Source organism: Rhinoderma darwinii, chromosome 7 (genome assembly GCF_050947455.1).
Source record: "Rhinoderma darwinii isolate aRhiDar2 chromosome 7, aRhiDar2.hap1, whole genome shotgun sequence".
Taxonomy (NCBI): Eukaryota; Metazoa; Chordata; class Amphibia; order Anura; family Rhinodermatidae; genus Rhinoderma; species Rhinoderma darwinii.
In genome coordinates this window covers 65,052,109-65,067,008 of record NC_134693.1, presented here as the reverse complement: position 1 = coordinate 65,067,008, position 14,900 = coordinate 65,052,109, and the positions used below count along the sequence as shown (strand labels likewise).

At 42.6% G+C, this 14,900-nt stretch overlaps 1 protein-coding gene across 1 annotated transcript in view; it reads right to left on the bottom strand.

Moving 5' to 3' along the window:
- Positions 1-2,924: 2,924 nt before the first annotated feature.
- The window catches only part of ATF6 (activating transcription factor 6), a 100,549-nt gene continuing 88,573 nt past the window's right edge, over positions 2,925-14,900 (bottom strand). Inside the window, exon 16 of the mRNA XM_075832264.1 lies at positions 2,925-3,403. Coding sequence (XP_075688379.1) covers positions 3,195-3,403 — 209 coding nt within the window. The 3' untranslated portion in view covers positions 2,925-3,194. The remainder of the gene's footprint in view (positions 3,404-14,900) is intronic.

The window sequence follows — 14,900 nt, the reverse complement described above, 5'->3', positions numbered from 1 at the left end:
TGGGAGCCTATGGGTAACGGAGGCCACTATATGTCATGCGTCCCATCCATCCTTTTAACATATGCAATTTATTAGGACTGGCGTTCCACACGCCAGTCTTAATAGTAAGAAAAGTTGGAGTAATCTGCTTTCGGCTGGGAGCCACAATTGCGGCGCAGCGACCACGGCCATGCACCATCCACTCTCCCCCCCAAAAAAAAAACCCCCACTCACCTCTCCTCCCCTTATCATTCTAGCGCAGCTCATGCAAGGTCCTGACCTAGAGCAGCATCACGGCTTTATATGTGATGCAGCAATTCAACGCCATCAGTGCTGCGTCATACACAATGTCCTGACACTGCCCAGTTTAATGCCGTAAATTAGAATTAATTTGTTGGGCAGCTGTGGCCCAGCCCCTAATTATCAGCCACACTCTGCCAAAAAAAGTAGCAAGGGTGGCGCAAAAAGACCCTTTTACACCAGAAAACTGGCGTAGAAAAGCTGATAAATTAGCCCCATAGATTATTATGGTATGCGTTTAATGGCTACGTCATGAAGTTTATGAAAGTTCATGAAGTGTCCATTTAACGGATCCCATAATAGTCCAAGTCCGATGGATACAACGTTAGGCATCCTTCACAGTCCCCGTTTAACAAATATGTCGGGAGCTTTTCCCGGTGTTTACATTAAATGGAGGCCATTAACGCAGTGTGAATAAGGACTAAAATTACCAGTTTGATTGAAAAATTATTTACTTTACTTGGCGCTATACTATCACAACAGCTAAGAAATATAGATGTTTTAAAAGAAAAACTTGCAGATTCAGCTGTAGTTCATGCTGATATTGTTACATTTCTTTAGGATAGATCTTCAATGAATACATCATTTCATTACTTATCTAAACAGTTTAGCAAAACGGCAATGTATTGTTCCTTCACCCCATGCACAGATTAAGTTATTTTCAAATGAATTTACATCATACTATTCTATATCTCATACCCTTATTATCCTATATAAACCAATTACTTGGTGTGTTGTTGTTTGGCATAGCAAGCAGGGTAGCCCGCTCTATGAACTATTAAGGCGTCACAAATAGGCTTCTACCTGGCTATACACGTTGTGCCTCATGACGTACACACTATCCCTTCATGTTTCACACACTTGCAACCCATTATCCATTTATTTCTATTGAGGCACTTCTCATTACTGCCCCCTATACTTCACTTATAGTATTACACTTGCACATACACTATTCATTTATTATTTCTTACTACACATCCCATGCACCACACACCACTCCCCTCAAGACCAGTGGGAGTGGCTATTATTATTTAAAGCACCTGCTCACTCCATCAGCGTTTCTGACCTGGCTGTGTCCATTTGTAAGTATGGCCCTTTTCGGTGTTTTTGTATATGTCCCCTTGTTTTTACCTATTTTGATTATCCTATATAAACCAATGACTAAAAAAGGCCATACACGTTAAATAAGGATTGCCTGACTGAGCGTTCGTTCTTCCAATCCCCCCCACCCCACACACACTCGGCATCTGCCGCAGGGGGTGAGATATGTAGGCCCTATACACAATAGATCATCGGTGGGTACAGCAGAGATTTGTATAGGCACCTAAACATAGTGCAAGAACAGAAATCAGCAGTATATGCACAGTGGATAATAACACATATCAGCCATACACTCAGATATACGGCAAAAGGCAGCAAAATATGTTTGTCAGGCTATACAATGATATTTACTGTAAAGTGAAAGCATTCCAACCGCACAGAAGAATAAATAAAATATATCAAAAAGACCTTATGATTGTGTAAAGCAGAGGCCCCCAACCTTAGCTCCTTGTGAGCCACATTCAGCTTTAAAGGGTGGTCAGGAGACTCCATTATTAAAAAAAAAAAAAAAAAAGTGGAGGTGGGACATTAAACATGGAGAAAAAGAAATCCTGAAATTGGAAAGGGTTGCAGATGTTTTAGTGTACAATGACACACTGGTATTATACCATCCAATGTAGAAATGTTTAGGGGTTAGGGTATGTCTGCAATAATGTCAGAATGGATATCTTATTGTAACCAATGCACGTGGTCATTACTGAGGGATTCTATGCATAGCAACACACCTATGGGTCACAAGCCAATTCTGGCATTTGAGCTACTGGTTGGCGACCACGGATGTAAATTGTTGTACTATATTCAGAAACCTTCCCATTTACAGGTCAGATATGTTTTAAATAATCAAATGCTTTTTTTTTTTTTTTTGATGATGGATTTGGTATATTGTGTCCATTAAACAATCTATTTAAATAGATTTGTTTTTATAATTATTCCCTACAAGTGCGAGGCTTGGAAAATGTCAGACTATTTCAAAGAAACAGAAAGCATTTGTGATATGGTGACTGCTTTTTGCATTTGACAAAGTCAGAATTATCGAGACATTGCACTCGCTCAGCAAACAAAATGAATAGAATGAAATCCTCAATTTTCTGGACTGCTGGAATTCTTATAGCACAGTAAATCCAATAATCCAGAATTACACTGGTAATGTAAATGATGGACTATTGGAAAATTGAGATTCACGTTTGTCCTAAGGGTTGTACAGAAATATAGCTTAATAAGCACAGTCATCTGTTAAAGAGAGTCTGTCAGTAGATTTCATGCTACAAAACGACTGACAGCAGTAGGTAGCAATTAGATTTTGGATTAGGGACATACCTGTGTTCCTGCCATTAATTCTTGCACTGGTGGAAAAAACATTTATTTTACCGTGCTGTTCCAGCCAAACCAGGAAGTGTTCAGCATCTAGTGCTCCAACCCCTCCCCTCTCCAATGCAGTGGATTGTCTGTTGAATCACCTGCATAGGAGATGGAAGGGGTTGTAGTGCGAGATGCTGAAGTCTTCCTGGTTTGGCTGGAACAGCACGGTAAAATAAACTTATTTTATCCACTAATGCAAGCAGTAACGGCAGGAACACCGGTAAATCCCTAATCTAATACCTAAAAGTTACCGAATGGTGTCAGCCATTTGGTAACATAAAATGTACGGAAAATCTTTAAACATATAAAATACATGCAGGAATAAGAAATAATTTATTTCCAACATAAACAGATAAAGTACTACACACATATTCACAATGCCCGCCTTATGGATTATACAGAACAAACGGCGTGTCTAAAAAGTAATTCGTAAACTTGAGAACCAGTTTTTTCCATTAAAGTGGAGACTCCGTGATTGTGCTTACAACCCGGGCATGTTCAGGGCCTGAAGAGGCGGCGTTGTAGAAAGAGTTGGTTTGGTTCTCGCGATGCTCTCTAAGAAATGGAGGGATAGTTGCAGACTTTACATGCAAAATGTGTGTGTCCATGACTTCACAGTCTATTTGCATCATTACTTCATATTCCTGCTCATTAATCACATTGTCTACAGGGAGATACAAAAAAAAAAAAAAGAAGAAAAAAAAGTTATTCAAGAATAAAAACACTATAAAACCAAACGTCTTTTTACTTGAAGGAAAATGACCCGATATGCAGGCGTATGTATGTTACCATCTGCTGTGGTCACTCTTTTACCATATAACTTATGTAATGATGCTATAAACAGATAATGTTCAAACGTATATAGAAAATATGTCTGCTGCAGTCTCTCCCTAGTGAAAGCATAAATCACTGGCGGACAAGCTCTTTATAGTCAATGTCTGGCTCAGAAACTCCTATAATTTATACAGGTTACAACTTCTATAAATATTCATGTAGATTAACCCTTTAGTGACGAACAATACGCCTTTTCACGGCGGCCACTAACGGCTTTATTCTGATGCATACGCATTTTCACGGCGCTGCATCAGAATAAACCTGCGGCGCCGAAAGCAGTTAAAACTCCCTGTTCTCAGCTACCGGAGGTAGCTGAGAACTTGGGGCATTTCTGCTCGAGCGGGCGGATCGAAATCCGCCCGTTTAACCCCTTAGATGCGGCACTCAATAGCGAGCGCCGCATCTAAGTGGTTTTGGAGAGAGGGAGCTCCCTCTCTCACCCCACTGGCACCCTGCTATGAGGCTCTGTTCACACTCTTGTTAGTTCTTCCACATTTTTTTTTGTCAGAATAGTGTTAGGGCAGATACAGACGAACGTTGCGTTTTTGCGCGCGCAAAAACCATTTGACAGCTGCGTGTGTCATCCGTGTATGATGCGCGGCTGCGTGATTTTCGCGCAGCCATCATAGAGATGAGGCTATTCGACGCCCGTCACTGTCCAAGGTGCTGAAAGAGCTAACTCTTTCAGCACCCTCGACAGTGAATGCCGAACACAATATCGAAAAACCTGTTGAAAAAAAAAGAAAAAGTTCGTACTTACCGAGAACTTCCCGGCCGTAGCCTTGGTGACGCGCCTCTCGACATCGGGCCCCACCTCCCTGGATGACGCGCCAGTCCATGTGACCGCTGCAGCCTGTGCTTGGCTGGAGCTGTCACTTGGACTGAATTGTCATCCCGGGAGGTCAGACTGGAAGAAGACGCCGGGAGTTATCGGTAAGTCAGAACTTCGTTTTTTTTCCTACAGGTTCATGTATATTGGGATCGGAAGTCACTGTCCATGGTGCTGAAACAGTTTAACTCTTTCAGCACCATGGACAGTGACTATCTCCTGACGTCGCGTACCGATATTTTTTTTGCCGGGTTCGGCCAAAACGAGTTCGGCCGAACCCGGTGAAGTTCGGTTCGCTTGTCCGGCTTCGCTCATCGCAAAGACACTCCGTTTGGATGTTCGGAAATAGAAAAGCACGTGGTGCTTTTCTGTTTACATTCATCCTTTTGACAGCTGGTGCGCTGTTTCAGTCGGTTCGCACGGAAGTGCTTCCTTGCAACTTGCGTGGTTTTCACGCACCCATTGACTTCAATGGGTGCGTGATGCGCGAAATACGCAGAGTTATTGAACCTGTCGCGCTTTTTGCGCAGCAGACAAACGCAGCGCAAAAAGCACAGACTGTCTGTACTGCCCCATAGACTTGTATTGGTCCATGCGTGCCGCGTGAAAACCACGCGGCCCGCACGGACCGAATACACGCTCGTGTGAATCCCCCCTTATACAATGCACTATTCTAGGCAATAAAATAAAAAAACAAGTCAATGGAAGTCACAACTCCAGTGTGAACAGAGCCTAAGGGTACGTGCACACACAAACTCAAAAACATCTGAAAATACGGAGCTGTTTTCGCTGCGTTTTTCACGGCCGTTTTTCCCATTGAAATCAATGGGCAGATGATTGTATGCATTCTGCCTCCGTTTTTTTCACGCGTTTTTCGAGGCGTAAACGCCCTGATATACACCTGAAAACACTACGTGTGCACATACTCTAAGTGCAAGGAAAATTTGTACACAATGTGGATCTGTTAAAAGAAGAAAACAAAAATAAAAAGTTATTGAAACCATATAAATGTTGAGGTTTATGGAACAAGGCTAAAAAATTGCTACCATTATTAGTAAAACTTCTCAGACATTTAAAAAAGAAAACAAAACAACGATCTGGTATCAAATTTAACAATATGAACGTTTACTTGGTTTAGGATAATGCATACATTTCCAACCAACACTGCTGTGGGAACCTACATGAACATCCAAATGTCACAAAGCAACTCTTCTTTCAGCCTCCACCCGAATCAGGCAAGTAATGAGAAATAGAAGCTGTGAGAATTACTCAAAACTAGGCACTCTAAACGCAACTAGGAAGACAGAGGAATCATAGTTGCCGAGATTAAATCACAAATATATATATATATACACGCTTTAAGATTTATCCCATAACAATAAAAATTACAGTAGTTCTTGAAATATACATGTACTGAACCGCTCACAACCACTACCGCGCGTACGCTACCGCTCACAACCACGCGTACGCTACCGCTCACAACCACGCGTACGCTACCGCTCACAACCACGCGTACGCTACCGCTCACAACCACGCGTACGCTACCGCTCACAACAACAACCGCGCGTACGCTACCGCCCACAACCACAACCGCGCTTACGCTACCGCTCACATCCGCTACCGCTCGCAACCGCGCGTACGCTACCGCTCGCAACCGCTACCGCTCGCAACCGCGCGTACGATACCGCTCGCAACCGCGCGTACGCTACCGCTCACAACCACGCGTACGCTACCGCTCACAACCACGCTACCGCTCACAACCACGCGTACGCTACCGCTCACAACAACAACCGCGCGTACGCTACCGCCCACAACCACAACCGCGCTTACGCTACCGCTCACATCCGCTACCGCTCGCAACCGCGCGTACGCTACCGCTCGCAACCGCTACCGCTCGCAACCGCGCGTACGCTACCGCTCGCAACAGCGCGTACGCTACCGCTCGCAACCGCGCGTACGCTACCGCGCGTACGCTACCGCTCGCAACCGCGCGTACGCTCGCAACCGCGCGTACGTGTACGCTCGCAACCGCGCGTACGCTACCGCTCGCAAACCGCTACCGCGCGTACGTTTTTCTAAGGCCACTTTCACGTTTCATATTTTGGTAAGTATTTTACTTCAGTATTTGTAAGCCAAAACCAGGAGGGATTCCAAAGCAAGAAACAGGTGCAAATCTTTCCATTATTTAAGTGTACGGAAGAAGACTAAATTTGTAAAGCAAGACATCATTCAAAAGAGGATCAATCTAGATGAATAAGCGTAATATAAATGCAGAGTATTCTGAACTAGGGATTCTAATTTGGCATAAAAATACCTCACGCTGAATTGTCCAGACTTTTGCTCATTTTTCCATTCCGCAAGTCCAAGCCCTATAGAAGCTCGCTGAATAGAAAGTTGCCTTTTTATTATGGAACTATAAATTATGTGAAGGCGATACAATAAAAAATTGAAAATTTTAAGAAAGGAACTTTTTTTCTATGGACATAGCTCTGGAAAAGTTTTCACTTAAAAGACATGTATTTTTGCTATGATAGTTGATGCATCAATTGTGAAGTTCTGATCTACACCACAAACATCCCAGCTAAAATACACGTAAACTGGGCTTTAACATGCACACAAATATACATGTATGTCCTATTAGCAATTGGTCTAGGGAAAAGTTTTCTTTGGGAATGTTTGCATTCATTGTTCTTGGATTCATTACCATTTTTGGTAAAGAATGACAGACTGGAGAACAAAATCTCCCAAACCCAAAGGGAAATGCTGCCATATAAAAGATTTGTTTTGGTTGGGGTTCTGTTCACATTAGCGCTAAACAGAATACCTGATCAGCTAGCATCCAGGATTTTAACCGAGAATGCTGTATTCCAGCTGTTCTGTTCTTCATAGTAGAAAAAAACCAAAAACCATAACACAAAGCCGTCACTAGCATTACTATGGTGCATGCCAGTTTCGGCTAGTGTGAAACCAGCCCCTTTTTCATGGAATGTGAACTAGGTTTCAGAGCTGGATGCCATGTCTTTTAGAATTAATATGACCCATGTGCACTAATCTTCTTTGAAAGAAATTCTCTACTGTCAGTTCATATAGAACCAAATTATGATTTATTACAGAGTCACTAAAATAATATATATATATATATATTGTAAGAAATTAACTTATTGGCTGTAAAGTGCTGATGGGAAGTTGGACTCATGGCACACATTTTAGGAATGGTAATTGAAATTCAAATATAGTTTGAATTTAGACTAAATCATAGTTCAAATTGAGACTGAATCAAACCTCTTCTAAGGGTCAGTTTCTCAGGACACATTAGAAAGTGTAGTAATCAGCCTAGCAGAAAAGAATCTGTCTCATTCTACTCCCAAGAGGTAATAATGGTAATGACTGGAAGTCGGATTTGAGACAGTCTAGGACTGTAACAAGATTCTAACATTCCAGACAAGTTTTATACAAAACTGCAACTGTACTTTTCACATGCTACTTCTTCTGGTCAATGACTTTATTTTCTACAAATACCAGACAAAAGAATCAGAAAGGACAGCTATAAACGGTTTGTCAACATACGCCTATCTATAAATTGTAGGGCCAGTTCACACTGAGTTTTTTTGGCAATGACTGACTCGAAAACTGCATCAGAATCTGCACAAAAAAAAGTCTGAAATCGACTTCCACTTCAATGGGAGACAGAGGCGTTTTCTTTCCTGAGCAGCTCTTAGCCACTTGTGGGAAAGAAAGCATCATGTCCTTTTTTGCCACCTATGACCTCCCATTGGAATCAACGGGAGGCAGAAAAAGCGTTCCTCGCTGTGTCTTTAGCCCGCGGTCCTCAATGGCCGCGGTGAAAGATGCTGCAAAAAAAAGCGCAGGCAGGTCAAAATCTGCATCAAAATTCCTAAAGGAATTTTGAGGTAGATTTTTTCTGCCTGCAAAATACTCAGTGTGAACGATAATAATCTGGAGTATTTTTCTGGTGAGAATTATAATCTGAAATAACAAAATAATCTGGAATCTAACAAATCTAAAAACAGAAAAAAAAGTCAACAATAGTACAATATGTTATGTCATTTTATTTTGAGCCATCTTCCTGGAGGTCTACTGTATTCAATTTTACATCATTTTTCCTTTCAATTATCCAGAAAATCAAATTAAATGTGGCAAAAAGCTGTTGAATGCCTATTAAAGGACTTTTAACATTAAGACAATCCAACTGTGGTAATATTGTGAAGAAAACCGTATACAATACTGTGCTTTTATTTATTTTTTTTCTCTTCAGAGAACAAAAGAAAAAAAAAAAAAAATGATGATTTTCTTAACGACCCATTGAACTGGTGTGGATGTATACTGGACGTATTTTGAGTAGTTCAGCAATTTTCGCATATTTTATTTTTTATCACCGTCTTGGATAACTAATAGGTAAATTTTATCATATGTGTCATTACAGATGCAGCAATACCAATTAAATATATATCATTTTTGAAATAATAAAAAAAGGGAAAAAAGTTGTGTCTTGTTGCTGGGAATTTTTTTTCTCTCTAAGGCCTCATTCACACGACAGGGTTTCCCGGCCGGGTGCCGGCCGTTCATAAATCGGCCGGCACCCAGCTGCATTAGGAATAATAGACCCCTAATGGGGCTATTCACACGACCGATTTTTTGACGGCCGGGAAAAAATAGGACATGCTCTATTTTCGGCCGGGTAAGCGGGGTAGAAGTCTATGGGGCCGGGTAATACACGGCCATCACCGGAATGTGTCCCGAGTGATGGCCGGGTTTTCCGTCGCTTGCGCTCTATCTCCTCCTCCTCACAGTGCAGAGTGCATGTGAGGAGGAGGAGTTTATGCCATTCGGACGAATGGCTGTACACTGTGTGGCAGGGCCGAGGTGTACAGCAGGTGGAAGGGAGCGCTGCGCTGGCTCCTGTCCCCTGCTTGTTTTAAAAGTGCCCTGGCCCGGCGACACCTTCCATGGCGCCGCTAGCAGCTGCTGCTGCTACTACTGTAGCGACGCCACTATAGCAGAGCAGGGAGGTATCTCCCCGCTCTGCTATGTGCTAGCTCCATTTTAGCTCCCTGAAGGAGAGGAATCCCCGCGTGTTCGGGGATTCCGCTCCTGGACAGAGCGCTTGATGTCTCTGTCCATATCTGGGCAGTGACATCAGGGGAAACTCCTGAAGCGGAATCCCCGAACACATGGGGATTCCCCTTCAGGAGTTGCCGCTGATGTCACTGTCTAGATCTGCCCGGCCCGGATGCAAAAATAATGCAAACCGGCCGGGAAAACTCGGGCTCGGGCGGGACCCGGTCGTGTGAATCCCGCCTAACCTTTTTTTAGAACTTTTTTTTTTTTAGTCCCACTATGTGACTTGAAAATTCGATCCCCTGATCGCTACTGTGATGCATTGCAATATTTTATTATTGCACATGTATTAGCCTGTTAGGCAGCATCTCTGTCTAACCACTTACTGTGTTCCTCACCTAATTTCTTCTATTTTTGCTAATTTGTCACACTTAAATGTTTCAGCTCATACAACTAATTTCAAACCTGTCATGACAAAGGGTCATTGATACCCGTGTCCAGGTCAAATTTTCCATTTCTGATTTGCACTTCTTTAACCCCTTAGTGACCAGCCCTTTAAGCCCTAATGACCAAGCTATTTTATTCGTTTTTCTATAGTCGCATTCAAAGAGCTATAACTTTTCTATTTTTTCGTCTACATAGCTGTATGAGGACTTGTTTTTTGCGGGATTAGTTGTACTTTTTAATAGCACAATTTTTGGGTACATCTAATTTTTTTATTACCTTTTATTAACTTTTTTTTGGGGGGGTTTATAAAAAAAAAACTGAAATTCCGACATTGTTCTATACGTTTTTAAATTGACGCCGTTCACTGTGCGACGTAAATAACATGTTACCTTTATTCTATGGGTCGGTACGATTACGGCGATACCACATATGTAGAGGTTTCTTATGTTTTACGACTTTTGCACAATAAAAACACTTTTGAACTAAAATTATTTGTTTTTGCATCGTCGCTTTCCAAGAGCCATAACTTTTTTATTTTTCCATCAATGTAGTGATTTTTTGGGCTTGTTTTTTGCGGGACGAGACGTAGTTTTGATTGGTACTGTTTTGGGGTGCATGGGACTTATTGATTCATTTTTATTTTGACTTTTTTGGGGGGCAATGGAAAAAATTGCAATTTCGCCATTGTTTTTTGCGTTTTTTTTTTACGGTGTTCACTTTGCGGTTTAAATTACATATTAACTTTAATAATGGAGTCATTACGGTCGCGTCAATACCATATATGTGTACTTTTATTTATTTTTTACACTTTTACTAAATAAAACCACTTTTTATGGAAAAAAATTGATTTATTTTTTTACTGTACTTTATTAATAATCTTTATTTCACATTGATTACTTCTTTTATTAGTCCCACTAGGGGACTTTACTTCGTATACCAGAGCATTATTGTCTGTCAGTGTAAATCTGACAGGCAATCTGTTAGGACGTGCCTCCGGCGCGTCCTAACAGGCATATGTCCAGGGCAGACCTGGGGGCTTTTATCAAGCCCCCGGCTGCCATGACACCCCATCGGAGACCCGCGATTGCATTTGCGGGCCGCCGATGGGTGACAGGGGGAGCTCACTCCCTCTGTAAACAAAGTTAAATGCCGCGGTCGATATTGGCGGCATTTAATGGGTTAAACGGCCGCGATCAAAGTAAACTTCAATCGCGGGCGTTGGAGCAGGAGCTCAGCTGTAATCAGACAGCTGAGCCCCGGCTCCAGCCTGCACGGGAGACCCGTGCAGGACTTAGACTAGGCTCACGTGAAAAGGCGTCAGCCTAGCCTAAGGCCCCTTAGTGACGAACGTAAAAAGGCGTATTGTTGGTCACTAAGGGGTTAAAAACGATAATATCTTTGAATGTCACAACTATTTTTACTTTGTTTTTTTTACAAGACTTATGAGGCTTTAATTTTCTAGATTAGTATAATTCCATGTTTTCATTTTTATTATGAGCAGACAAATCACGAAAAATTAGAAAAAAATGCCCCTGTAGATCGTGCCAGTGCCCACGTATAGTGCCACAGTTCCCACTGCAGATTGACAACATATGTGTCCTCAGTTCCCACTGTAGATAGTGCCCATGTAGATAGCACCAGTGTCCCGTGTAGGTAGTGCCCATACGGAGCCACAGTGCCCATTTAAATAGTGCCACACCCCCTATAGTTAGCAGCCCATTACAGATAATGCCACTCCGTGCAGATAGCACCCCCCACCCCCCGCTGTAGATAGGACCAACCCCCCCCCCCTCACTGTAGATAGCACCCCCCCCCTCGCTGTAGATAGCACCCCCCCCCACAGGTGTAGATAGCACCACACCCCCCGCCCCACCGGTGTAGATAGCACCACACCCCCCCCCCCACCGGTGTAGATAGCACCACACCCCCCCCCCACCGGTGTAGATAGCACCACCCCCCCCCCCACCGGTGTAGATAGCACCACACCCCCCCCCCCACCGGTGTAGATAGCACCACACCCCCCCCCCCACCGGTGTAGATAGCACCACCCCCCCCCCCACCGGTGTAGATAGCACCACACCCCCCCCCACCGGTGTAGATAGCACCACACCCCCCCCCACCGGTGTAGATAGCACCACACCCCCCCCCCCCACCGGTGTAGATAGCACCACACCCCCCCCCCACCGGTGTAGATAGCACCACACCCCCCCCCCACCGGTGTAGATAGCACCACACCCCCCCCCACCGGTGTAGATAGCACCACACCCCCCCCACCGGTGTAGATAGCACCACACCCCCCCCCACCGGTGTAGATAGCACCACACCCCCCCCCACCGGTGTAGATAGCACCACACCCCCCCCCCACCGGTGTAGATAGCACCACACCCCCCACCAGTGTAGATAGCACCACACCCCCCCCCCCCCCGGTGTAGATAGCACCCCCACCCCTCCCCCCGGTGTAGATGGCACCCCCACCCAGGTGTAGATGCCCCCCCCACCCAGGTGTTGATAGCAATTTAAGTGTTTCCATCGTCGCATTCAAAGAGCTATAACTTTCATATTTTCCATCAACAAAGCTGTATAAGGTCTTGTTTTTTTGCGGGAACAAGTTGTATTTTTGTATAGCACCATTTTGGGGTACATATAATTTAACGATTAGCTTATTAACTTTTTTTTAGTGGGGTACTGGAAAAAAACCCTGCAATTTTACCTTTCTTTTTTGGGTCTTCATTTTACACAGTTTACCAAGTGGTATAAATAACATAATAACTTTATTCAGCGGGTCCTTACGATTTAGGCGATACCATATTTATATAGGTTTTTTATGTTTTTCTACTTTTAAACAGTAAAAACACTTTTTTTTCAAAATTATTTGTTTTTGTGTCGCCATATTTTAAGAGCCATAATTTTTTTTTTTTCGACAGATGCAGCTGTATGAGGGCTTTTCTTTACAGGACGACGACTTGTAGTTTTTATTGGTACCATTTTAGAGTAAATGTTACTTTTTGATCACTTTATCAAATTTTTTTGAAGGTAGGATGAACAGAAAACAGCAATTCTGTCATTGTTTTTTAAGTTTTTACGGCGTTCACCATGCGTGTTAAATAATGTAATTGTTTTGTAGTTGGGTTCGTTACGGACGCGGCGATATCAAATATGAGTAACTTTTTTCATAATAAAGATGTCTGTTTATTTATTTATGTCAAACTTTTATTTAACCTTTTTTAATCCCACTAGGGGACTTTACTGTGCGATCGTTTGATCACTTTTATAATAGACTGCAATACTTCTGTATTGCAGTATATTATTGCCTGTCAATGTAAATCTGACAGGCACCTGTTAGGTCATGCCTCTGGCATGACCTAACAGGCAATCACTAAAGGCAGAGCTAGGGGCCATTGTTAGGCCCCCAAGCTGCCATAGATACCACCGGCACCCTGCGATGCACGTGGGATGCCAGTGGGGTGAGAGAGGGAGCTCCCTCCCTCCAAAATCACTCAGATGCGACGCTCGCTATTGAGCGCCACATCTGAGGGGTTAAATATGATCGAGACCACTGCTAGTGGTCTCCGATCGTTGCCCTGAAGCCCGAGGCTGTTAGCAACAGAGGAGATCCCCGCCCGATGCAAGAAAAGTTCTTCTGAAGTGTGGACATGAAAAGGCGGCGCTTCAGAAGAACTGCCCCAGACGGCCGACGTAAAAACACTGTACGCCGGTCGTTAAGAGGTTAAACGTGGGCTAGTGGTTCTCAAGCAACCCAAGATACAATACAAAATACTTAAAATGTATATTTATACAAAAGGTCTTGAAGCACATACATATTGTGATGTAAAATATGGCTCAAGATTTTTTATGAAACTTCATGAAACCAGAAAAAAAAAAAAGGAAGGAAACCGCATTACGTCAAGTGCTGCATTCACCTTTTGAACTATTTTTAAAGCACAGGATTACGCCAAAATATAGACTATACAGTGTCTAAGAGAACCACTAATCACCATTAATATATTTCTCCATATTGTAGAAATTACGTTGACATGGCTACAGAAATAATTGTTGAAGCCTGGATATAATATAGCTCTTAATTAAACACAACGATGGAAATCTAGCAAACGGACATCTATCATTACACTGCTCGCTTGCATGGAAAACATAACAGCTAGTGAGGACGGGGATTTTGCTAGAGTTTTATGGAACTTTATAATCCTTTGGAAACATTACAATGGTTACCTAGTTTGTAGCCTGAAGAGACACTAAAGTCCATTAAAAGTTCAACCAATTATACCCCTTTTGGATCGATGATATTCCTGGATAAACATTCTATAGTAAGGCTCGATTCATACGGTGTCCAGGCACTATGTTCAGAACGGCCCGTAAAACACGAAAAAACGGACATGCTCCATAATTCCCAACACGGACACCCATCCTTAGCTATACAGAAAAGTGTCCGTGGCCGATAGAACTGAATGGGCTCGTAATTGCGGACCGTATTACGGTCTGTAATTACGGACAAGTTTTACGACCGTGTACATGGGGCCTTATACACAGCCTGGCTTCTGCTGCAGCTGCCGGGATCGGAGATAACTAATAGAAAAAAAACAATTGCGGAATTGCTGTTTTTTTTTGCATTCACTCCTCAAAAAATAAATAAAAGCTAAATCAATAAATATGTACCCCAACATGGTATCAATAAAAACTACAACTTATCCTGCAAAAAAAAAAAAAAAAAAAAAAAAAAATCGATGAAAAAAAAAAAAAAAAGTTATGGATCTCTGAAAGTGACATCACAAAAATGACTATTTTTATAGAAAAAATAGAATTGTACAAAAGTACTAAAACTGAAAAAAACAACTAATATTTGGTTTGGCCACATTCCTACTAAACTGTAGAATAAAGTTACAGGTTTTTTTTTTACTGAACGGTAAATGACAGGGAGAAAAAAATCCAGTAAAAACAATGGCAGCATGGCTGGGCT